The 25,794-nt window shown below is 34.0% G+C and overlaps 1 protein-coding gene, 2 long non-coding RNA genes and 2 pseudogenes across 3 annotated transcripts in view; 2 read left to right on the top strand and 3 right to left on the bottom strand.

The window, feature by feature from the left end:
• Nucleotides 1-347: 347 nt before the first annotated feature.
• LOC120117583 lies at nt 348-6,001 on the bottom strand (annotated as a pseudogene).
• Nucleotides 6,002-7,397: 1,396 nt separating this feature from the next.
• On the bottom strand, nt 7,398-10,146 carry LOC120117584 (inosine-5'-monophosphate dehydrogenase 2-like). Its single transcript, XM_039137846.1, has 5 exons — nt 9,708-10,146; nt 9,040-9,626; nt 8,544-8,723; nt 7,751-8,008; nt 7,398-7,581 (listed from the first exon to the last, which is right to left on the bottom strand). Exons 1-5 carry the CDS (start codon nt 10,090-10,092, stop codon nt 7,510-7,512), a joined length of 1,482 nt encoding a protein of 493 aa, XP_038993777.1. The 5' UTR covers nt 10,093-10,146; the 3' UTR covers nt 7,398-7,509.
• A 1,270-nt stretch (nt 10,147-11,416) lies between these two features.
• Nucleotides 11,417-25,794, bottom strand: part of LOC120117588 — a 28,966-nt gene continuing 14,588 nt past the window's right edge. The window contains exons 2-3 of the long non-coding RNA XR_005515682.1: nt 15,432-15,440; nt 11,417-11,427 (exon numbers count right to left, since the gene is read on the bottom strand). This is a non-coding gene — a long non-coding RNA (uncharacterized LOC120117588). The remainder of the gene's footprint in view (nt 11,428-15,431; nt 15,441-25,794) is intronic.
• On the top strand, nt 12,719-14,373 carry LOC120117587. Its single transcript, XR_005515681.1, has 3 exons — nt 12,719-12,797; nt 13,088-13,226; nt 13,323-14,373. It is a non-coding gene; the product is annotated as an uncharacterized LOC120117587 (long non-coding RNA).
• Nucleotides 16,577-25,054, top strand: LOC120117586 (annotated as a pseudogene).

The raw sequence follows: 25,794 nt of genomic DNA on the forward strand, positions 1-25,794 counted from the left end.
TGATTTCTAATATAAAAAATTATTTTTTATTAAATATTTTTGGTATTTTTATTTAATTTTTTAAATAATTATGACGTCGTTCGGTTCTTTCGACCGGTCGAACCTATTCGACCGGTTGAACCAGTGAACCAATAATATGACCGATTCGCTAACCGATCCGGTTTTGAAAACCATGATTTTAGCTCAAAAAACTTAGTAATATTATAGCAATAAACAAATATTAAATTAAAATTGCGTTAACCATTGAATCATTAGCCAAAACTGATTTTGTTCAGCAAAAAAGGAAATATTTTAGACTCTAGCATTATTATTTATTATTAATTATTAATGCTTTTACACTTGGGAAAGTATCAAAATTAGCCATGGTGATTCTTTTCATCTCAATAAACACACCGCTGAATGACCTTGTTGAAATATACAACTCAATACCTGTACTTAGCAGCTGCACATTATCCAATAATACAAGTCCTTGCGGATACAAGACAAAGTAGCATGCAAAAATTAGAATAGGCTCCGACAGGCCTCAACCTCGGAAGCCGATGCATTGAGCAGACCTTGCCCAGAAGGATTCGAGCTAACGCTCCTCATCGCAGAATCAAACACAGCTTTCTGGTACATGCCATCCTCCATCTTCTTAAGGATTTCCTTCACCTCCTTAAAATCTAGCCCCCCAGCCAACAATAGTCCTCCAATTATTTCTCCAAAATTGTTTGGTGCTTTCGGTAAGTCGATGGCAACATCATCCAACAAGGCACCATAGAGGAGGCATCCATTTCCAATGTCTCTAGGGGTAAAAACCTTCTTAATCGACATGTGTTCGAGAAGTTTCGAAACTGGCTCAACACATGGTGGGCTTTTGTCCAAAGCAATGGAAATGGCTTCTTTCACAACCTCAGGGTGGTACGATGGGGACTTTAGTTCCGCCACACACAGCAAAGCTTCATCAAGCAGCCTGACATTGAAGTATTCCTCCAGCAGTGCTTTCGTTTTTCTCTGAAGATCATCTGGATTTAGTCTTGCATATGGAGCTAGAGGTTTCTCCCCAACTACTGACGCAGCAGCAGCAGCAGCAGCCAGGGGCTCAGGTTTGGCAGACAGAGAAGGTTGTGCCATAGGCTCAACACCCCAAGTAGTGTTGGATTGCAGAGGAGGGATTGAACTTCCCTGCAATAGGGCGCTTGTCCTACCACTCATCAGGTCACCACTTCCTTGAGGCAACAATCTTGGGTTCATGGAAGCTTTATGGATTGATGGTGACAGTCCACGCCCTCCAGGCAGTGTACACTGTGCATCACCCCTTGGCATGGACCGGCTCCTAGGAACTTCCCAATTATCATTGTCCATTCCAGGCATACCAGGCATTCTACGAGTTCCCGGCATTCCGGGCGTCAGACCTCCAGCACCAGGGCGTGTGATAGGAAAAACAGGACCAGGATTTGTAGGACCAGCAGAAACAACACGACTATTTCTAATACTTGCAGTAGCACCTGGACGCAGACCAAGATTCTTTTCAGCCTCGTAATGGATTTCATTAATTGTTTTGGCTTTCACCTGCAGCAATCCAAACACAAAAAAAAAAGAAAAAAAGAAAAAAAAGGGAGTTATCAATAGTAAAGTCATTGACATGGAGATGCCAACAGCATCTATCTAATCTAACCCAGAAAATATGATTGAATTTATGAGCTACCTCCTCTCGTCTGGGAACCCATTTATTTGCTCGAAGATCAAGAACATTACGAACCATAAATCTCAATCTTGGAGCAAGCTGAGGATTTGTTGTCAAATCCTTCAATCTGTTGAAGTACGTATCATTTATGCGGCGTGATTTGGGGATCTCATCAAGCTGCTTACCAATAGTGTTGAAGAACTGACAAATAGCCTCAACATTCTCCTCTGCAGGCATGATCTACTGTCAGGGCCCAAAAGTTCCTGTTTGGCACAAAGAAAACTGTAGTGTAACTGGCTAAATTCCACGTTCCATTGATGAGAAAGAAGTATCAGCAATAACCTGCACAATGTGATGGACTATCTTCTCAGGCACCATTTTTTGCTTAAGAAGCTCACCAATTAAACGAATATTTCCTAGAGTTCGGAGCTTGACCATCCTTTCTTTATCTCTACGCTCCATCTCTTGTTCAGGGGCAGTCATCAGCCGCACTTCTTCCCTGAGCTTGTCAGCTCCCTCAAAAGCCTCCTGGCAGTTATTCAGGAGGACTCGCTTAAACGTGATATCTTTTCCGCCAGGTTCATCGGAAGGAAATGAGGGAAGCTTATTATTCAGATCAGAACACAAGAGTGCATACATAGGACAGAACGTGGGTTCCAGCACAGCCTTCTCAAATATTAGAGAAATAACCCCCTGTAAAGACAGCATAATAGCATCAATGATTTCTTCTTACAACCCGCAGTAACTATAAAAGAACACAACATACGTGAAATGTAGATGTGTTTGGATATATACATGTTCGCATACATAAAATAACTAGAGAAAAAGGTCTGGTAATATTTAAAGAAATGAATAAATAATGACCTTCAAGATATCCGCTGATGTGATACTGGAATCAATAAGTTGGCCCTTTAGAAGATCATACTTCTCTGGAGTGAGCTTGTTCAGTATCCTGCAAAAAGAAAAATTCAGAAAAAAAACAAAGGAAAGGATTGCCTCTTCCTATCATGCATACTTGAAAAAATGAAATCACTTGGCAAGTGTACATAAAAGGAAATCATGGTTAACAAGGGAATCAGATAATATACATTTGCATCTTTACTACCATCAATTTTTGTCATCACGAAAGCATCTGATATTCAGATGCTTATGAAACAAATATTTCTAATACCAACCACATCAAAAAGACATTAAACTCCAAGAACTTGGTAGGCTTTGAAAATTACCAAGTTCTAATCTAAAACCAGATTCTGAATAACATCAACAAGTGCAATGTCTTTTTTGTGGTTCGTGAGTAGATATCAGAAATACATATATGATTAGAAACCTATATATCATAGAAAAACCTGATTATACTGTTAGTTGATAAATATCAGAAACAAATATTTGATACAAGAAACATAATTCTAATATATTTACCCTTTAACAGTTTTTAGAACACGGTCTTTCTCAGAAAGATTTCCCCTTCTAGCCGACCATGGCACCTCAGCCTTGACCAAAGCTGGAGCAGGTCCTCCCTGTGAACAACAAAGTATACCCAATGTTAATGCCAAAGCCAAATGACATAGAAAGCTTGCTGCAGGGATAAATAGGAATAATTACAAAGCTAATATTAAGACATCATGAAATACAGAGTTCCATGTATGTTATCATCATGGAAAAAATAATCACCGGGATTGGTACTAGAGCCAAACAACTTATGCTTCCTTACTATATACAATGGATTCATCATTATATATCAAACAAATTTTAAGAAAATTCAGAGAAATCATTGTGTGTGCAACTTATTGAACCATTGCTCTCTGATTGATATATGTACATATAGGTTAAGACCTTAATTGGAGTGGAAGTACATATTAAAGAATTAATGCCTCATTAAAACACATCTCAAGGAGTTTTATTGACTAAGAAACATGTTGCATGATGCTTCAAATACTCACACAGCAACTCAACACTGACAATAAATGGTCAAAGATGCAAGAAACCTTAAATAGACAAAAGAGTTTGAATCTTTTTATGATACCCCTTGATTAGAAGAGATTTGTGCCCTTGGAAACTGATAGTTGGATTGATCTTGGCGATTAAACTGGTTAGCTTCTGGCTGTCTGGAGTCGAATCGATTTCCCAGATCTCTATCTCGAAGAGATTCCCAGGACCTCTCCTCTCCAGCAGGAGAAGACTTTGCTGAATGGCTAAACCAATCACGGTTGTCAGGCTCTGAGTAACGCTTCTGACTATAATTTGGTGGCTGTCAAAAGTACAGAGAATGCAGTAACAAGTGTTAACAAAGAATGACTGCTTGACAAAATTATTTGAAAATACAATAACTTCACCAAAGAAGCTAATTGCTATTAGATATTAAAAAAGCAAAAGCAAAAAAGCAGTTAGAGTGTACATTGCTTTCTCCACGAACCCAGTTTTGATCCTCACCGAAGATTTCCACTTCAATATCCCGTTTGATTTTAAGAATCTCTTCAGCAACTTCTACAACCTAAAGAGAAGGCAAGAAGCATAATCAGATAGAGAATCAAACAATAATCAAAGTGCTATTGTTTGATTTCAACACAAAAAATATGAAATATAGTATGAACATTGAACTACTTATTTGCATGATCGATTCAAAATAGTCCAAACAGAATGCTAACAACACTGAACAAATTGCATACAAAAAAAGCACTGATTTTTCTTTTCTGGATTGATTTTGAAAGCAAAATGCAATAATAGTTTACTGAAACAGAGATGAAATGTAATACTAAGCAAAAATTTTGTATGATTACCTCCCTAAGCTGTAGAATCTGGTCCCTAGTATACCGCACACCTTCACGACCCTCAAATCGTGAGTCTCCAGCCTACAACAGTAAGGAAATTGAAAGCTTCAGATTCTACAACCCATAAGTATTTCAATATGCAGCATGTTGACATTTAATTAACGATCTAAAGAATAAAGCAGGCAACAGAAAATGCAAATTACAAGGCATATTCCTAACATGTTAATAAAAAATTTTAACTTATCTAACATAAAAAAAAGCTAAACATATCCAAGTAAAAACCAAAGAATAGGGAACGGCAGTTGAAATCTGATGGTTTTGTATCATAAAGATGTTACCACGAGACCCAACCTTTTGCACTCCAAATTATTATCTTACACGCGAGAAGTATAGTTTAAAAACTCCATAAGAGTGTTTACTTAATAATGTGCTGTTAACTTCTTTGTTTAGACTTATACAGACAAGTGGCAAACGGTTAAACCAAAAGAGTTTTAACTCGCAAGTCGCAACAATAAAAAATAGGGGAACCTTAACCAGTGTATAGTGGCACCGGTTAAGATGATATATATACATGTGTATGCATATAATCATTAACTTCACTAAATATCATCCTTATGATCACAATTAGGACAAATTGTTGGATTTTTTATCAATGGAACATCTCCACTTGTTTAAAACCATGTAAGATCATTAATGCTTTTTTGTAGATCTTTAATATTTTTCTTTGTCCATATTTACATCAAGTACGCATACTAAGTGTACCAAAGAATTAGGACAAAGCAAACTACATTCTTCCTCTTTAAAGATATAATGTAATATCTAACAATATATTCTTTATTCGGCTATTACATGGTTGCTATTAAAACTAAATCACTCTCCCTTTTTTGAAGTTTTAATGCAATACATAACTCTGTGCTTTAATTTGACGATATGAAAAACAACTGCTCAAATACTAGGTTGCTATTTAAGATCACAAATAGATACATGTAAAGCCTTTTCGGAGGAAAAACATAAGCAATGCTTATTTCAGAGATATTAGTATAATCAACCATAAGAATAATACAATTAAACCCACTTGATAAGGATTCAATCTTCAAAAGAGCAATACCTAACAGATACTGCACTAATAATTTTTTTAAATAAATCTTAAATTAAAAGCAGAAATCTAAATAACGACCCCAAGAATAAATCAAAAGATCTAGATCCAAAAAAAATGAGAAATGTGTCTAAAAGAGGATGGATAAAAAGATTGAACCTTAAGAGAAAACGTGGGGGCAGCACCGCCATGGGGACGAAAGGCATGAAGATCAGAAGAAAAAGAACCGAATGCTAATGAAGACGAAGATGACGACGATGATGATGAAGGGCCACCAAAAAGTCTGTTCCCTCGACCACCACCAGGTCTCAAACTCAACACCGTCTGATCACCTTGCTGCATAACGAGATCTTATCACGTGAGATCCAATCTCCGCCGACCGATCGATCGCTCAAGAAAACAAAAGAAGAAATACACTCAGCTAGATGTAAAACCGTTGAATCTGAATATATGAAGAAAAGAAAAATTAAGAAAGAGAGGTTTTATATGTAAAGAAGAGCATAGAAATGAAAGAGGAAACAAAAGAAAAAATAAACTCAGCTAGATGTAAAAACGCTGAATCTGAATATATGAAAAAAGAAAAATTAAGAAAGAGAGGGTTTTATATGTAAAGAAGTTAAGAAGAGGATAGAAATGAAAGAGGAAAAGGAATTGGTGTCTAGAGATAGAAAGAGATTAAAAGTGAGGGTTTCTCTCTCTTCTGCGGGGAAGCAAAGAAGAGAATAGAACGTACGTGAGGATGGTACTCCAGATGAAAAACAAACCCTCCGTTTAGCTTTTATTTTTGGGCTATTTTTTTCCTCTTTTTCAATGTCTTCTTTATTGAATAGGAAATTACATCATCGTTGTTATTAGGGTAAATTACATGGATGATCCTGAACTTTTAGACCGTTTTTATTTAGTACTAAACTTTTAAAACCTGCATTATAGTTATTAAATTGTTAATTTATATTATCACAATCACTGCGGCTAACAAGACATAACACGTTAAAATTCTTCTTAAAAAAATTTTAAGATTCTAAATTGATAGCTATAAATGTTAAGTTTTTTTTATTAATAAAGTGATATTCAGTTAATCTTAATGATTAAAATGTTTCATTTGATCATAGGATTAATATAAATCAGTTTCAAATTAATACGAAGGTCGATAGTGATGAATCAAAAAAAATCTTTTCGGTTTTATTAAAATTTGAAGAGATCAAAAGATAATTTTGATTAATTTGAATTGAATGAAATAAAAAGAATAAGAAAATAAACAGTTCAATCATTTTTTCAATAGATAAATCACGAGCGACAATAAAAACAATGATAAAACGAGAAGCAATGAAAATTTTAAAAAACTTTAACGTATCATGTGATCCAAATGAACATTCTTTATTTTAATAACCAAAATAAAAGCACTCAAAAGACCCTTTATTTTTTTATTTGCACCACACTAAATTTTATCTTTTACAACATCTTATTTTTACGTTAATCCCATTTTAATTATTTTTTCGTTTATAAATTCTTAAAATAAATATTTATGAAATTATTTCAATACTAAATAGAGAGAATTATTTGACCTTTAAACAAACATACTCAAAACAAAATATACAAGTACTTGCTTTAACATGTATTATTTATACGTTAGTCTAGCTTTACTTATTTTTCCACTTATAAATTCCTAGTATAAACATCTACATAAAAAATAGAGTACATTATTTGACCTTTAAAAAACATACTCAAAATAAAATATATAAGATTTTGCTTTTACATTGTTTGCATTTGAGTAGCCTCTTTCGTTAACGTGATAGTTTTAGAACGTTAGTCAAATTATAACGGGTAGACTAAAAGCATTTCTAAATTCGAATGCAGTATAGAGATTTGGTTTGGTTCTAAACTTGACATTTCTAACAAAAAGTTAATCATACGCATAAACATCCCCAACTATTTCTTATACGAAACCAAAATGTCTTTAACAACAAAAACAATGAAAAATCTCAAAATGATTTTTTCTCGTACGAAACCAGACCATGTATTCCACCTTCAGCTTGCGCGGCACCAGTCCGAACCTGTTCCGGTTTCATAATAACACAACAGCAACAACAATCAATTACAAGCAGGGAGAGAGAAAAAAAATATCAACATTTTTAAGGGGTTGAATCAGTGACGGGCCAAGAAACTTTTCCACATTATGTTTATAACCAAGTTAGAATAGCAACGTGTGTCGGCGAATCATACCTCAAGCCTCAGTGTGCCTGATTTTAAGAGCTCATGTGCAGATGGTAAGGAGGAAGCACCGAGATCTTGGAATCCTTGCTTTACTGCTTGCATCGCGTAAGGTATAAATTTTAGTACAGAACCCTTATCTGCAACTGCTCCAACAACCCCTTGCGCGATCTTCAACTTAGCGGTATCGCCCAAATATCTTTGATCGCTTCCTTTGGTCATTGCTTCTAGAGAGCCCATGCCACGATATTTTTTGACTCGTTGACCATTCTAGTAATACAAAACATGAGAATTTGAACAAAAAGATTTATATAATTAAATGTAAAGTGCACGTATCTTTGTGTCTGTATAGCAGAAAAATCACAGAAATTCCTATTGGAACATGAAAATTAAAAACCTTCAAAATCAAAGGTAGAAGAAAATCTACACATAACAAATGACTCCAAATTCAAATCCGTGTTTTTAGGCAAACATTGTATATTTACTTTTGCAATACTGATTTCAACCTTTCACTGTAAGAAATTAACTCTATGGTGTGCGCAGATTCTAAGATCTAAATAATCCCAAATTAAAGAACATGCAGACTGTACAGACTAAAAGTATATCAAATCATCTTTACAACTTCAGTTAATTAACTTGATCTACAAGTTACAATGACTTTATTTCTTAATTGTATATAGAATAAATTCAATCGATTTGGATTATAAGAGTTTTGGGATTATTTAGATCCGTGTTGTGTGTCTAGTTGGCACCTCAATTGATATGATAGTGGCTAAAGCTACAGAAAGCAAAAACAGAGCCATACCTTATACTCATAGGCTCCAGGAGATTCGGTGCTTCCAGCTAAAAAACTTCCCATCATCACAGTAGATGCCCCCAAAGCCAAAGCCTTGACAATATGTCCAGAGTTGGAAATGCCACCATCGGCAATGACAGGCACACCATGCTGTGCCGCAATTAATGACACCTTGTAAACGGCTGTAGCCTAAGAGATACCAAAAAGTATTTAAATTTGTAACATAAAATTAAAGAAATAGTATAATAAAAATGATATCTTCAATTAGTTTTTTTAACGATTTAAAATGCTATTATTTTGTGCATAAGATGATATAGGCAGTTATATCAATGTGCACTACAAGCACCTAACAAATCTCCAATGTTTCGCATACTTGAAATCAACTACAACATAAATCTGAAAACGGAGACCATTCAAACAGCAGAGATTGTGCAAAGTTATCGAAGTGTACAGCAGAACTCGAGCAAAGTTGTCAAAAACGAATGAAATAAAAGTTCTTTTTTACCTGTCCCCGTCCGACAGCACAAACCTCTTGGGTGGTGCAAATGGATCCAGACCCCATACCAACTCTTAATCCATCTACACCCGCCTGAATCAAATTATGTGCTTGAGCCATAGTCACCACATTCCCACCAATTACATCCAACTGAGGATATGTCTTTTTGATGAACTTGATCATCTCAATCTGATATATAGAATTACCCTGAGAGCTATCCAAAACAATCACATTGGCCCCTGCCTTCACCAAGTGCTCCAACCTCTTCTTATCTGACTGTCTTGTCCCTATTGCAGCACCCACCATCCATTCTCCATCAGCCCCAACTGTTCCCGCCCTTAATTTCGGGTACCCCTTCAGCCTCTCCACGTCCTCTTTCATCACCACATTAACGACCTCACCATCCCTCTCCAACGCCACGAAATCACGTTTCTTTTCCTCTAAAATCCCCTCTATCTTTCCCAAATCATAATTCCAAGGAACATACTCCACAGTCCTACAATCCCGCTTGTAATCAATGAGTTTCCCTGGTTTATCTCTCAGGTTGTCACAATCAGATGACGAGAGATAACCCAACAGCTTGGATGGTAGACCATCTGTTCGAAAAAAAATCATATATTTAAAAAACATAAAATGGCTAATCCAGAAGCAAGGATTTTAAGTAGCTTGTAAATTACCTGATTCGGTAATAAAAACGTATCGTCCGTACGAAGCGGGAAGAGCATCAGCAGGAGAGACAAAGGAAACTGAAGGAGTTATAGGAACACGAAGAGACTTAGCAGCACGGATGATGGAAGCTTGTTGAGAAGGAGTACAGTTGGAGTGAACAATTGCGATACCGCCAAGGGCAGCCATTGAAGCAGCCATGTGAGCTTCGGAAACAGTGTCCATAGGGGAGGCGACGCAGGGGATGGAAAGACGAATATTACGGGAAAGGTGGGTGGACAAAGAGACGGCATCGGTGGGGAAGTCGATGTAGTGAGGGTGAAAGATAACGTCGTCGTAGGTGAAGGAGTAGCCTCGGCTGAATAGCTCAGCAGCCTTGGTGCCGTCTTCTTCCATATCTTTACTTTTGCTTTTTGGGTTAGGGTTTAGAGGCTAACTATGAATGGTGTTTAAGTTGGGCAACGGGGAATTTGTACTTTTGCAAGAGATGCGTTTTTAGTGCATGTCTATTTGGCCTTTGAAACTAAAAGCATTTTATTCACTTCAATAACAAGTAAAAGCATTTTATTAAAGTTTGTTTGTAAGGTAAATTATGTATTTAACATTTAAACGTTTACCATGTTTCTGTTTTAACTTTTAATTACTCGGTTTTAATTTTGTATCACCCAACATTTAATTTTTTTTTATCACTATATCTTTAACTGTATAACGAAAATAACAATATATTGCATTCTAGATCATTTTATTTATGAAATTAATCTAATATTACATTTTTTTTCTTCACATAATCGATATCATTCCTCATTTAAGATTTGTAACGCAGTTGATACTAAAATGCTCCACTTTTCTTCTTCTCGTTTTTCCCCTTAAAATCGATAAAACTCAAATTAAAGTTTTGACATTATATTAGTATAATCGACCATTCTCATCGTATAATTATTGCAGAATCAATCTAAATTATTTTTTATCTTTCCCGATTTCTCCAACATTCGAATATAGAAGAAAATATTATGATATTGATAAATCAAAGGAATTTTGAAAATCTAATTTTTTAATAAAATTTTCGAGGATTTAGTTTACTTGATTGTAAATTCTAATGATGTTCAAAAGTTGGGTGATAAATCAAACTTTTTAAGTTAAGTGACTATGTATATAAATGATTATGATTAATTTATTAAAATAATATATTTCCTTTTCTTTTTTACTTAAATAGTATCAAAACAACATCATTCGTCGAAATGAAAATAATTTAATAAAAGTGCGCTTACTTGAAATAGCCTCTTAAAAGATTATTTTTTTTATAATATGTCTTTGTTTAATGGTAGATCACCTGGATGATTTTTTTCAATCTTAACATTTTCCATGATTAAAAAATATTATGTAAAAAATTGTACATATTTGATTAAAAAAAATAAAAACTATCTTATAATTTTATTTAAAACAAATGAAAATATTATAATAATATTTTTTATATTTTCATATATATAATATTTAAATAAAAATTAAAAATTATAATTTTATGGTCAAGCATACTATTAATAGATTTATATACAATTTTCTTGTCATTTTACATATATTTAATTATTAGCACGAACCAAACAATTTCGGTGGTAAAAGAATTGTTGTTGTTTCTTGATGTCTAGGGTTCGAGCACCATGAATATTAGGGATGTGAGCATTCAACGTCAAATGACCGAGAGCTATCTTTGAACATATATTGTCCTTGTACTTACTATGAATTAATAAAAAAAACTATTAAATAATCTTTTTTATATATAAATATATGTTTCATTTGGTATTTTATAACTTTTAATAATATGAGTACTCAACAAAATGACGTCCTATAATCAAAAACAATTTTATAACTTTTAATAGTTATGAGCAATAAAATAAACTCTATATTCAATGCATCATTATATACTTTACCCTTAAAAATAATAACATGCAGTTGAAATGGTGTTTGATATATATATATATATATATATATATATATATATATATATATATATATATGTTCAAGAAACAGAAGAGCTTAACAAATTGGATTAAAATATTATTAATAAAATTATCACAATATTCTATTATTAAGAATTAGTTGATGATATATTCCCTAAAAAAGAACAATTAGTTAATGTGTTCCCTAGAAAAGAAGAATTAGTTGATTTTGATATTATTATAAGATTAATAACTTATAATATTATATTTTCCAGATTTTTTAAAAATCTCATTTAGAACATGCCAAACGCAGTCAGTAGTGGTTCGTTCGTAAAATTATGAAGGCTTTTAATTTGTCGGTGACTCTCTTACGGAACTACACACCGTTAGGCAAGCAAATCCCATTGACAAAACAGTGTCTGGTGAAGAAACCCGTTCGTTCCTTTCGTTTTCGAAAGGTCAAAATCCATTTTATGCGATCTCAGGTTTTTCATCTGAATTACGAAATTCAAATCACTTTTTTTAAATTATAATTTCATCGTAAGGTCAATAGGCTTCCATGGATGTTGCTTATACGGATTTCTCTCTTATTCCCCTGTTGGACTACCGCTTTGATATCTGTTCCCTCGCCCCTCATATCCCGTGAAGTGATTACGTTTTTTTATAGCTTTACCCCGAAGTGCCGGAGTTGGTGACGATGACGACGGCTGTGATCGGTGTCCAACTCTCGAAGAATCGATTTTGATGGGCGTACTTGTAAAAGGGATTTCATGGGGGTACAGTTAAAGCAGATTCTCCTGTTTCCATTTACAAAGTTTAGGCGGAAGAAACGAACAAAGACCAGAGCGAGCCCGTCTTCGTCTTCTTCTTTGGGTAAAAGGGTTGTTTCCAGTGGTGGCTCTTGTGGCGGCTTTTGTTGCACGCGACCCCGTACTTTGAAATCAGCTGATGAGTCCAAACCCAGCGACCCCAATGATCCAACTTTCAGTCATGAGATGCTTAGAACTTTGATTGAGAAGAATCATTTCTACTCAGAAGAATGCAATCCTCATTTAGATTGTTATCAGATACATCATTGATTCGAGATTCTTTCTGTTTTTGTCACTTGCTGTGTGATTTTGGTTATTGACATGATTTCCGCAAGGGTGCTCGTGTTTCTGATTAATTGTAAGTTTTACCTTGGATTCGATCAATATGTTATGGCAATTGCAAATAATAATCAGCCGAGAATTTGGCACTTTGATCAAGTTTTATTTTATTGAAAGACAACAAATTTAGCTTCCTTTCTCTTACTAGTTATGTCTGAGTACACAAGTCGCCCAAATTTTGAGCCCTTGCATATATGACAAATTAACCTAGCTGCATTTTCAGTCACCTTTCTACTTTTTCCAATTAAACATTGCGAACACGTTTAGGATATTTGAAATGATTTGTTTCACATTGTTCTATTGGTAAAGTTATGATGAACAACAATAGAAAGGGTGTCCGGATAATTGATGATGCGAAAGGGTTTATGACTGAGACCTTTATGGTGATAGCTTCTTGATACCATGTAGTTTTACCTCAAGAAAGAGGAGAATACATCGACACATGAATGTAAGAATCTTGTTTCCCTTTTTAGATCGATTCATCGGTAATGAACTGGTATATACACAGTTATATATTTGTATTGTATGCATTCCTTTGTTTAAGGTGCAAGTGAACTCTACTTTTATGGAGCCAAAAAAGTGAGACATTTCTTACATATCTGGGATCAGGACAAGGCTTGAAGGTGGGGTACCTGAGGCATTGCTGAACTAAATGTTTGGAATTGATTTAGATGCATAAGAGGAGGTATCAACTTTCATACTGTTGCACTTGCTGCAGCAAATAGGTTTGTTCTTCCATGGCTGTGATTGAGGTATTTCAATAAGTTTCTCGAACTAATTAATGACTTTTGCATGCAGTAGGTTAGCATTTGTTTTCACTTATTTATAGCCAGAGATTCCATGTGCAGATACTTTGAAGCTTAGATATATGAAATTGTACAATGTAATTGTTTCAATATCTGATAGTTTGGTATTCCTTGTTGGTGAACAAGGAAACTAGTCATGGATTGAAGATGTTATTTTAAGATGGATTTCGCATATCTCAAGCTATTGAGAAAAACATAAGATCGAAAGTATGCAAACAACAGGAAGGATACAAGTAGGCTGCCTCTCTTCAGCTGAAGTGAATCTTTCTGGTGCAGCTGAATTTTGGTCATGAACAAGTGCTTATCTTCACATAGGGCTCTGTAACTGTTGGTATTTTACTCAATGATGCCAATATGAAATACTCTTGCTCTTTTGTAGTCCCAATCTCTCTCAAGAGCTACTAAACTGTTGAAGGAAGGGGATTTAGCTGGTGCAACCTTTACTATTTTGCGGCACAGAGGAAAGCTTCTGCAACGGAATTGGGACGATCCAATTGCAGCATGGGCGGATAGAGAAGAAAAGGATTGCAGACACGATGGCAAAACTGGCTTGGAAACTGCCGGCCGGCATCCAGTACTTTGATGAACCACCGTGGGAGGAGCATTCGAAGGGGAAAGCTATCCACACATGGAGCTGATCGTGTAGGGTAGTTTAGTTAGCATTTCTCTTACTATCAAAAAGAAAAAGGAAATTATTTGCGAGTTCAGTCAAAATTAAATGTTATCTAGGGATGGCAAACGGGCGGGTCGGGTGCGGATACCCCCTTTCCCATCCCCATATCTACCTAATATTTTTCAATCCACCTAATATTTTTCAATCTACCACCCATGATGGGTAAAAAATTTTAAATTCACACCTGCCCAAGTGGGTACATTCTCAAATCCATCCCCACACCCACTACCCACTGGATACGTACTCGGCTAGACCCGTATGTCAGTGGTCAAGACGATCCTATTATTTGTTTTGCTCAACAATGCACTTATGCCTTTTTTGCAGTCTCATATCTTTGCATGATATCTTTCTTGGTTGTATTATGACACGGAACTTTAAAGTCTGGTTGAAGTGTATTGGAGTACTTCATAAAGCCATAATGCTCAACAATGGTGATAGGGTATTCATGCAAAATGATCATTCCTGTCAAGTCTTTTCTCTCTTTATCTTGGTGGAATTCATATGGTGCCAAAAAAAGAGTGTCATTCGAACCACCATCTTTAGCTTATGTTTCAAGTAGCCTTGTTTGTCGAATATCTAAGCATTTTCTTTTGACACATTTATTTGCATGCTCGGTTAAGCGACTTGTCCCCGTTCTTGGTCCTCCAGTAAGTTGCTTATTGCAGTAGTTACATTCAGCTTTTATTTCCTTCCCAACTCATTCTCTTGTAAAGTGAGTCCAAGTTGTTGATGTATGCCTCGAAGTTAAGGGAAGGACCATAGGATCTGCATCATCGGTTTAATTTGGACTTCTGTCACCGCAGTCAGAAGTTGGGTAGAACTTGCTGTAATGGTTAGCTTTGAGATTGATGGTGATGAGGTGGTTGTAGTATTGTGTTGTTCACTTTTTTATATCATTATGTATTTTGTAATTACAATTACAATAAAACATGTTATATAAGATACATAAAACACATTAATCACACAACCACAAACAGACAAAAAGACAGCAACAATAATGATTCTTCAATAAATGCATGATGGTTTCAACCAAATATGGAAATAGGGGATGCATCATATATGTATGTACTGTTTCGTACTTCAAGCTCAGACCAACGATCGGTAACAATTTAGTATGGGGCTTAATTCTATTTAGTGGCGTTAAAAATGGAGGTTTAAGAAACAACGATCTGACTTTGTTGGCCTAAAACGTGGGTGCTCAGTCACAAGATACTGATTTGCAGAACATTCAGAAATTAAGCTTAAAACAAACATTGAGATGAATATAAAAAATAATTAAAAATCAGTACAAACAAAAAAAAATTAAATTCTTAAAACGAAATGCAGAGGAGCTTAAAATTGAATGACTACGGAAATGGCTCATACAAAAATTAAATTTCAAGTAAAAAAGGAAGAAACGTATCTGAATAAGCTAGAGAGTGGAGACCAGATGTTTGAAAGATCGGTGCAGTAACGAGAGGTTTGAAAGAAAAAAAATTATGCAGAAACTTATCCCTAATATTTGATTAAATTACAAGTTATATCTTATACAATATTAGGATTTATAAATTAGTCTCTAAAATTACACCTAAATTCATAATGGTCCAAAATTTAATAGATATTTAGCTGGGCAGGCGGATGTGGGGCGGGCGGATGCGGGACGGAAGCGGGGCAGGTAAGGTCTCAAATCCATTACCCGCCCACTACCCGCTACTAGTACCACTTTATAAATCCATACCCGCCCACTACCTACTAAAATTATATTCATCCCCACTCCAATTAGAGCAGATACGATGCAGAATCAACAAAATTGTACCCGTTATCTATATGAATCATGAATGAGATAATCGATGTTTTCCAACTGTTAAAGGATTGACTCCGAAGAAATGGCGGAAATGGATATTCATTTGGCGTTAATTACCGAAAGTAATTTTGATAGTAATTTTATCAATTAAATAATGTATGTTATGTAATTTCATGGAGTAGATTTATAACATATCTAATAAAAATTTCACTGAGATTTTCATGAAATAAATTATAGTAGAAATATTGCCATTTAGTTTGTCGAATAAATTCTTAAGATGTAGAGCAAATTAGAAAAAAATACTTTTATTTTAGAATAAAATAGGAATTTAAAATTGTTTAAAATAATAGTTGACATTGTTAAGAAAATTTAATTTTAATTCTGAAATATTTAGTTTATAAAATATATTAAATTTTGTTTATAAATATACCAAATTTGGCAGTCTCGTAAATCCATTTCTCCCTTCCGCCTTCGGTACTGTTTTTCCCATTTCATTATTTCCCACCCTTTCCTAAATTATTTTCCCGCCCAAATTTTAATTTCCCCCTTTCTCCCCCCATCATAAAAATATAGGGCCTTCATTTTCCTGCATTTTTAAAAAATACTATTTTTACTGAAAAATGCCGGACCTTGGACATCTTTCTCAGTCTTCATCTCTCTCTCTATCTCATTGCCCTAACTTGAGGCCTCTTTCTGTTGACTCTGCCGATTCTCTCGAAGCTTTTGACACTGCCACTCTCAAAACCATAGCTGTCAACTGCAAGTGGGACCAGAGTTTGGTCCAAAAACGCGTGGCCTGCAATAGTAATGGAATTAAGGTCTTGAAGAAAGTGAAGAAGGGGTCTAATGGTAAGGTACTGAAGGATTATTTGAGAGATTGGGTTCAGAGGAAGATGGAATCTGGTCTCCCTCAGTCTTTCTATTTTCTTCCATTTATTGTAGGGGCTAAGAGATTGGTACGAATCTTTCTTCTTTGTTTATTTATTTTTCTTGATAATCAACTGTTGTATTGAAAATGACTGAAAGCAATTAAGTAGAAATGATGAAGATTTTAAACGGTGCAAATGTATTAAGATACATGAACCAATTAATGTTTGAAGAAAATAAGTTATTCTTGTATTTGCATTTTATTGCTTGGAGAAATAGGCAGTTCAATTACACAGGTCACGTTGATTCCTTAGAAAATTGTGTCAATTTGGGATTGTTTTGTTTATGTTTTTTATTTAATTGAAATAATTAGTATACAAAATCTAGTTTTAAGATATTGCTGTAATTTTAAGTGTCTTAACCATTCACACTCCCCCCCCCCCAAAAAAAAACACATTTTCACAAATGATGATTGTGCTTTAATGTGTTGCCATACATATTTTTTCGTATTGTCAATCTAATATCCTTAAGATTGTAATAAGCTGGTTGATATTTGACTATTTGTTTACTTCTTTCTTTTCATTTTGAAATTAATCTCAGGTTGAATGTCTTGATTGCCATAAGCATATCTACCCCGGGGAGGAGGTCTTATGTACAGTTCGTGGTTGTCAAGGAGTTTATCACAAAACATGTGCCGAAGAAAATCGTAGGATGTCTAATCCAAAAAAATTTCAGTGTCCACAACATGTAATATCCACATCTACTAATTTACTTTTTGCATTCTTGTTCTTTTTCTTTGGTTGGTCATTTGCATAGCAGAGAAGGGAAAAAAGGATGATGGGTAGATATTCCTAAATATACACATACATTGGTTTGTGCATTTGCAAATTATAGTTTTTTTTGCCAGGAAGGGAGTACTGATACAACCTTTTTTATTTGATGGTTTAGCTTTTGGTTCTGTGCATTTGCCTTCTTTACATCTGTCTTATTAGTATTTATCTATGTTATTGTTGTTTGATAAAAGTCTGCCTGTTTCTTTGTTCCTTAGTGGTGATCGGTATGCCTTATTGTAAACATAATAACATGGTAACTACTCAGGATGTCAAGTTCTTTTGAATGAGTACTTTCCTTCCTACATTCTAGATTTTATGATGTTAAAATCAATATTTTTAAAAAATGGAATGGAGGTCAAATCATTGAACTGTTCTAATTAAAATGTTAATTCAAATTTTAAATATGTAATTTTAAGAATAAATAAGTATTTAAAAAATATTTAATAAAAACCTGTATTTTCTAAAATGGTATCAATTTTAATATAGGTTAAAAGGATTAAATGTCCAAATCTCATCAGATTCAATAATCTTTTCATAAAAAGAAATTTAAAAAATAAGTTAAAAATAATTTTCCGTTTTTTACTAAAATTTTGCCAGTTTCTGGTTCTTAGCCGGTTCAAAGGTTTTTGGTTGGATGGTATATTCTGGATCAGATGGTCTACTTGTTCTCCTTTCAACTGTCTGGTCTAGTTCTGTTCTTACAACACTGGTTAAAATAATCTTATGCTATAATAATTTGGGCTTATTGCTCAGATGTCTTGGTAAAGATATAATTTGAGATATCCTTTGCAGAAATTAAAGTCACCTGGTTTTGACCAGATATCTGAAAAGTTTCAAGTTCTGACCTCTTATTTTTGTTATTATGACTTATTTTCTCCTAGATGATTGTGATATATGTGAGGATTGCAGATGTCTTTTCTGAAACATGCTCATGGTTATTACTTTCAGTTTGCTTATATACTTGGCTTTTTCGATGAATAGGTATGCTTCATTTGCAGACAAAGATTACAATGGCGATGTCTATGTTGTACGATGGCATCACATGATAAATGCTCCCCATGGCCGGATGCGGTGATCCATTTGAAGGACAAACCAGGGAGAGCAATTGTTGGAGGCACCCAACTAACTGGCGACTAGATAAGAAGGTCAATTTCTTCTTTCCTTCATCAGATACGTCCTATTTCTGGCTTTTAGCATTAGATTTTCTTTTTACTCCTATGTTGCCTACAAGTACCTTTGATAAGGCCTTTAGCAGAAGGATTAGCATGCTTATGGTTGTATCTCAACATATTTGTTTTGATTGCATTCTCTTTATTTTCTTTTCTGAGGTGAATGGTAGGACATGTTGAATTTCTTTTGCAAGTGTACTACTGTTTTAACATGCAATAAGTAATCTCTAAGTCTGGTTAGTTTTTTTAGATGCGTAAACCTATTCCAATTCTGAAGTACCACTTAGAGATTTGTTCCAATGAACCTTTTATTAATTGACTTGGAATCTGGTTAGTTCTATATGTGGAAATTGGAATATTTCATAAGTATATTTGGTTTATATTCTTTTTAAAACTTATGGTTGTATTTTAGAAACTGAATTTGAAAGGAGGGATTCAATTTAATATTAGTAAAAGTTTTGTACTTGAGAATTTTTATGCATGCCCTACAAGATTGAGTTTGAGCTTGCTCTTTTTTAGCTCACATGTTACAAGTGTGGTTTGAAATCTGTTACTTGACCATATTCATCTTCAGTACCTAAGAGTTGCATGCAAGATCCCCTGCTCCTTTTTTAAGTTCGAGCCTTTTCTCTGTTGTGCTTTTGCGCTTGTGTGCATGCTTACATTTGATATAATTGATGCACCTTAAAAGCTTTCAAAATCTAGCCCAATTAGTTTATTACAAAGGTTGTATGGATTTGTATATGATTTAGTTATCCTGACTTCCTAATTTAGTTTTAACTGTGTGATTGTGTTTTATCTTGAGGTTTATCTCTCCGTTTTTATTTTCTATTGATTAGGCTGGCTGACAGGACTTATTTATTGAATGAGCAGCATGCAGTTCCAGCTACTGGAATAGAGGTCAGTTTTTTTTTTTTGCACAGTTTATTGGTGAAATTTCAATTTTATATCACACTATATGGATTTTATCGATGAGATTTAGTATAGAAAAAACGATGTACCTGATTCATTTTCTTGGAAGTATATGAGAAGTATATCAGTTGGTTTTCAACGAGAATCACTTTTAGATTGGCAAAATGACAGTTAATGATCAATACCATGCCAACTCATATGCTCTTTTGATTGAAACCTGTTTGGTAACACTATTCTGTCAAATATGCTTGGTGGCTCCTGATTTAAGTGGCTAACTTTTTCCTCTTTTATATTTTAGGAAGTTTTCTGTCAATTGCCTTTACCTTACATGGATGAGGAGTTCAAGCTTGACATGACATGGAGAGATTTACTGGAGAATAAATTTGATCCACCTCCTTATGTCCACATCAAACGCAGTATCCTAAGCATGTCATACTTTATCAAACCAAATTACAAGTTTATATTTTGAATGATTGCATGGCCTGCTTGTATAGGTTACTCTCTTATTCTAGTACTAGTTTATAGATGGAAATGATCTGAGAAATTTCTTTTTAGTATGAATCTTTAAATTTGATTTTGCGTGCAAATGTAGTGTCATACATAAATATACCTTCATCTTGTATGTTAGGAGAATAGTTCACATTATGTTGAAACCACAACATAGAAAGAATTAAAAGAATCTAAAGACTTTAAGATTTTGTAAGTTGTGTAATGAACTTTGGTCTCCTGAAATCTGTCAAAAGTATCTTTCTAATAGTAGTATTAAGTTAGAAAAATAATAATTACTGCTGTGCTGAATATTCCTTCAAGTGAATGATAAATAAGAAATATTGTTTTTAACATGCCAAATAGGAATTTCTTAAACATGGTAAGATAAGGATAATAAGATATGTTTGTGAAATGCTGAATTATAAGATCTTAATGTATCTTATCTTTTGACATTTTGAATGATATTTTCCAATTTCGCAAATGGAAATTTGGTTGCATTATAGTTATTGCTGTTTACTTTTTGTTGACCTTCCTTAAATGGAAATAGATGCTTACCTAGTGAAAAAGAAGCGCGATAATGTTGTTGATGATATTGGATGTGCCAGTTGTAGTTCCACATGCTCCGAGGATTGTGTATGCAGGTATTTATTATTTGCCTTTCAAGTTATTATTGATTAAATGAATTGCACTTCCTCCCCCTTCTGCACTTCTAATAAACATCATTGACTACTTTGCATATTTTTTCCTTAAAAGTTGTTTCTCTTTAGAGAAGAAGTACTGAGACGGGTTAATAAACTTCTAAAAAGGATTTTTTTATCTGTGTATATTGTGGTTCTGTCCGTGCATTCATTTCCCTGTAGTTGTAGAGGAGCATTTCAATTTGAGTCTTATCTTTTTTCCCAATAATATTGTGATTGACATTTTGTATTATTACTTTTAGGTGATATTTGAAATTGATTTCTTATCGAGAACCAAACGGAAAAAGATTGAGCTTAAAAGAGATTGGTTGAGAATAAAGGGTTTAACAGCTCTGGTGAATATGTGGTTACCATAGTCAGCCAAAGAAATAAGAACTAGACCTAAGACAATTCCAAATAAAAAATTTAAATAATCTCAAGACATTTAAAAGGAGAACAAGAAAGGTAGCATCTAACCCTAAATAAATATTAATCTCTGTTTCCCGTGAAATTAAATTCAATAACTAATTTTTTTTTGATGTATATAATTGTATTCTTTTACATTTCTCACCAGTAGAAAAAAATTGATTTATTTTATCTCCTTAGATGTCATTCGAATATGCACCGTTTGGCAGTATTATGCAAACAATTATTATAATATTTGTTTTTTATATTCTTATCTGCCATTCGTTTTGATTTATTTACACAAGTTATCACATGATTGTATACCATATGTTAGAGTTCAATGCATAAGCTGCTCAAAGGCTTGCCACTGCCCTGAATCTTGCACCAATAGACCATTTAGCAAGGAGAAAAAGATCAAAATTGTCAAGGTGACTTGTTGACTATAAACTGAATCAATTATTTATATCTCAATTGTTCTCTGTATGAGCTGAAGACTTTTAGTGCTCGTTTTTAAACCATTCTTGAGAAATATCAGGTGAAAAATTGCATACAAAATTCTCTTTTAATAAATTCTTATTTTCTTTTCAGACTGAACTTTGTGGTTGGGGAGTAGAGGCAGCTGAACCTATTAAAAAAGGAGATTTTGTAATTGAGTATATTGGAGAAGGTAGTTTCACTTTTTATGACTTCATTTTTTACAGTATTTACAGTATATCCAAATTCAGTTTTATTTTTACTCTATGTGGCATTTTTTTAAAAAATTCTTAAAAAAACAATATTATTGTCAACTCATAGTTATGAAAAAAAAATCTTGCATTTAAACATCCGTAAAAAGTTTTCTGTTATTGTAAGCATGAGTTTATCTGTCATCAAAGATCTCTGTTCTTTGTCTAATTGCAGCATCAATCTCTGGAGTATATATGTTCTGATAGCAGAAGAATAATATCAACCAAAGATGTATGAATCATTTATAGAATTGGATGATGCCTTGTATTCTTAGAGATGAAAAATCATAATTTTAGTAAATATCCCCAACACCATAAAAAACTATTGTTTTGTTTCCTATTCCTCACAAGCACCATATAGTAGTAGAAATGTCATGAAGTGTTAAAAGTCCTTTTAAAGGGGATTTATTTCTTTTGTGTTTCTTATCATGAGACAATTTCACTTGTATCATGAATCACGCATAGACATGCTCATACACTATCCTGTTAAACTGTCTTGATGTTTTGGATGACAGACCATTATATGTGATAACCAATGGTCTAGTCTTAAATATGCGATTTGGGTGCAGGTATAGCCATGTATGCAATCAATTTGATAATTAGAACTAGTAATGTGTTGTTTATTACTGAGTGTTTCACGTTCTACCAAGAAACAGTGAGCGTTTCTTGCTTCAATTCCCTGATTATACTATCAAATTTCATCTATACTATACATTGAACATAATCGTGCTTTTAATTGCATACCTTCCTCAAAAGTTTTATCTTTCATTTTATTTATATAAGAGCTGAATACTGATTAAATTATCTTCCTTTGCAGTTATTGATGATGCTCAGTGTGAAAAGAGGCTCTGGGACATGAAATACAAAGGGGTGAAGAATTTTTACATGTGTGAAATTCGAAAAGATTTCACAATTGATGCAACTTTCAAAGGCAATACATCTCGTTTTCTAAATCACAGCTGTGATCCCAATTGTGTCTTGGAGAAGTGGTTGGTATTAATATATTGCCTTTTATTTGTTGCTGTTAAATTCTGTAAAAGTTAATGGTTTTTTAAAGATTGAATAACATTATACTACCAGTCAAACCTTGTATTGCAAATATGATATGGTCATCTTCAACAAAACTTCTATGGGAATTCCAAATATGGATCTACTATTTCTCAGGCATTTTTTGTTGATAAGAAATTAATTTCTTGACGGGGAATAGAATAGAAGAGAACCATTTTTCCTTTTTTTGCTATTGGCTGTTGGTTTATTTTTTACAACCCCATTTACTTCTCATTCCTCTTAAGACCTATGTAGTGGGTTTTATCATGCCACTGAGATCCCTGTACTCAAAATATTCTGTGGTTCACGTGTTTCTCAGAAGATTCTTTATGTGCTAAAACCAGTAGTGGAACTATTTTGATATTATTTGGTTTTAACCATATAAAACTGCCATTTTTGTTAGGCAAGTTGAAGGGGAGACACGTGTTGGGGTATTTGCTGCTCGATCAATTGAAGTTGGAGAGCCACTGACATATGACTACAGGTATGCATGGTTTCAATAATGCAAAACAGCAATATTGCTGCAATTTATGTGCTTTTAGTATTTTGCAATTAATAGCTATGAATAAGCATGGATAGACTTATTATTTGTTGTCACGTTACCTGAAATTGACTTATTATTCTAATATTTTATTTGCCTTTTTGGTAAGCAAATATTTTATGATTTTAATGGCTGAAACCATTGGTTAATGAACAATTGAACATTGACTATATCTAATTGTTATTACCTTGTGCTTTCTGAATATGTTTCCAAGAAAATTGGTTAGGTTAATATCTATTGCCATATTGGAGAGGCTAGGAGGTTCAGAAGGCTTGTCTAGACTTGATTTGGACAATGTTTAATAATCTTCTGAACGGGATACTAGATCTCTTGGCTTCATTTAATCACTTTGTATTAAGCCAATAGCTCTGGCAATGCAAATTACGAAATCTCCACATCAGGGATTTGGTATAACGAGATCTTTCTTGTTCCACCATTCTCCTAAAAAAATAAATCCGAATTATAGTTTTTTTGGTGCTTGCAAATTTCCCTTAGGCCAAATACTAATAGAAAATAACAGAAAACGGTGAGTATTGAGTGTGAAATTAATGTCAGGTATTTGATGTCTTCACATAATAAGATCTATCATAACAGTTCAATATCAAATTTGATGGTGTTAAAATGGTTCAATACGATTGCTGTTGCTGATCTCACATGAAACACTCTGGGTTTGTTATTGCATCAAGTGAACTGTTTAATAAGCCATGTTGCCTTGTCCTTAAAGAAAGATCATCCGTTCTGTTGCATTTTGCAAGTTTAAATCCTCTGCTTGTTCAGTAGTTCTACTCTGGGTTGCTTTCTCTGGTAAAAAAGGCTGCATCATCTTGTACACAAACTCCAGTCATGGGTTCATGGTCCATAGGAGCTGGTGAAATGTTTGCATGTGTATATATGTATCAGGTTGCATAGTTTGTAAAGACAACTTGCCAGAGCATTCTAAAATATGGGGTGGATCCCTGATCCTGATATAGATATGCTAGGATTTTCGCGTTTGTAAATTTTTTTATTTTGCTCTGCTTTTTGTGTATGTAGATTTGTGCAGTTTGGACCAGAAGTGAAGTGCCATTGCGGTGCTTCCAATTGTCAAGGTTATCTCGGGACCAAAAGAAAAATCGTTAAACTGGATCTATGCTGGGGCTTGAAACGCAGGAGAACTTCGACTGCTTGCTTAGCCATCATAACCATATAGTTTGTACCAACTGCCTGTTAAGACTTGGCTACTTTGTTGTATATTAATCAACCATGGCAGAGGAAAAATGGAACAACCAAGATAAGTGAATCAAAGCTTGAACATTCTTGAAAATTGTAGTTTTTGTGTGTTTCCACAAGCTGATTTGATTGTATAAGGCCTAGTTTCCAAAGGCATTGTTGTAATTTGTGGATCTTGTACACGGATAGGCTGAGAAAAATGAAAATGACTGTATCAGGCATTCAACATTTCATCGTATTTTTCCTCAACTCTTGTAATTCTCGTTTCCATTATATCATATGTTTTTTGGGTTCATATTACCTCGGTTGTTGATACTGATAATATTAAACGTGGCATGATATTTGATTATTATTTTACTATATGAATTATTATCTTACCAAAATTTTTAGAAGTATGATGTTGGTATTTGATTAAATACGTAAAATATGAAAATTGTCTATTCGCGTCTCTTGATTTGTACTAAAATACCATGATAGCCTCCTTTTAAGGGCGAAACGTGGTCAAATCACAACTGTATAATTATCACTATAACAGCAAAAAGGTGGGGAAGAAGAAAAATAAAGGTGAATAAATTCAAAAGTGGCTTCATTTTTGCCATACAATGTGGTCTCATCATCACAAAATCATCTTCTTTAGAAAACTGATAGCTGTACAAGTTGGAACCGTGAAGAAAAGAAAGCTACTTTTTTGTAAAAGAAAAATTCTCAGAATTTGCTTTTTTTCCTCCCAATTTACACACTCAACATTGCTTTTTTTTGTATATTCTTGTATTTAATTTAATGCCTATAATAGAATCATCTTTGATAAAGGTTGTGAGTTGTCTCCTCTGGTAATGATGGGGGGATTTGAGTGTGTTCTCCTTTTAGGGAGACCAGTCTG

The sequence above is a fragment of the Hibiscus syriacus genome, unplaced genomic scaffold, assembly GCF_006381635.1.
Source record: "Hibiscus syriacus cultivar Baekdansim isolate YM2019G1 unplaced genomic scaffold, ASM638163v2 tig00110321_pilon, whole genome shotgun sequence".
Lineage (NCBI taxonomy): Eukaryota > Viridiplantae > Streptophyta > Magnoliopsida > Malvales > Malvaceae > Hibiscus > Hibiscus syriacus.

Bases quoted from the DNA above. Each gene is read 5' to 3' on its own strand.
- LOC120117584 (XM_039137846.1), bottom strand. From the start codon at position 10,092: ATGGAAGAAGACGGCACCAAGGCTGCTGAGCTATTCAGCCGAGGCTAC. The intron at 9,627-9,707 runs GTAATTTACAAG...TTTTTCGAACAG, and splicing joins CGTTTTTATTACCGAATCAG to ATGGTCTACCATCCAAGCTG. The intron at 7,582-7,750 runs GTATGATTCGCC...AAACCGGAACAG, and splicing joins CAGGCACACTGAGGCTTGAG to GTTCGGACTGGTGCCGCGCA.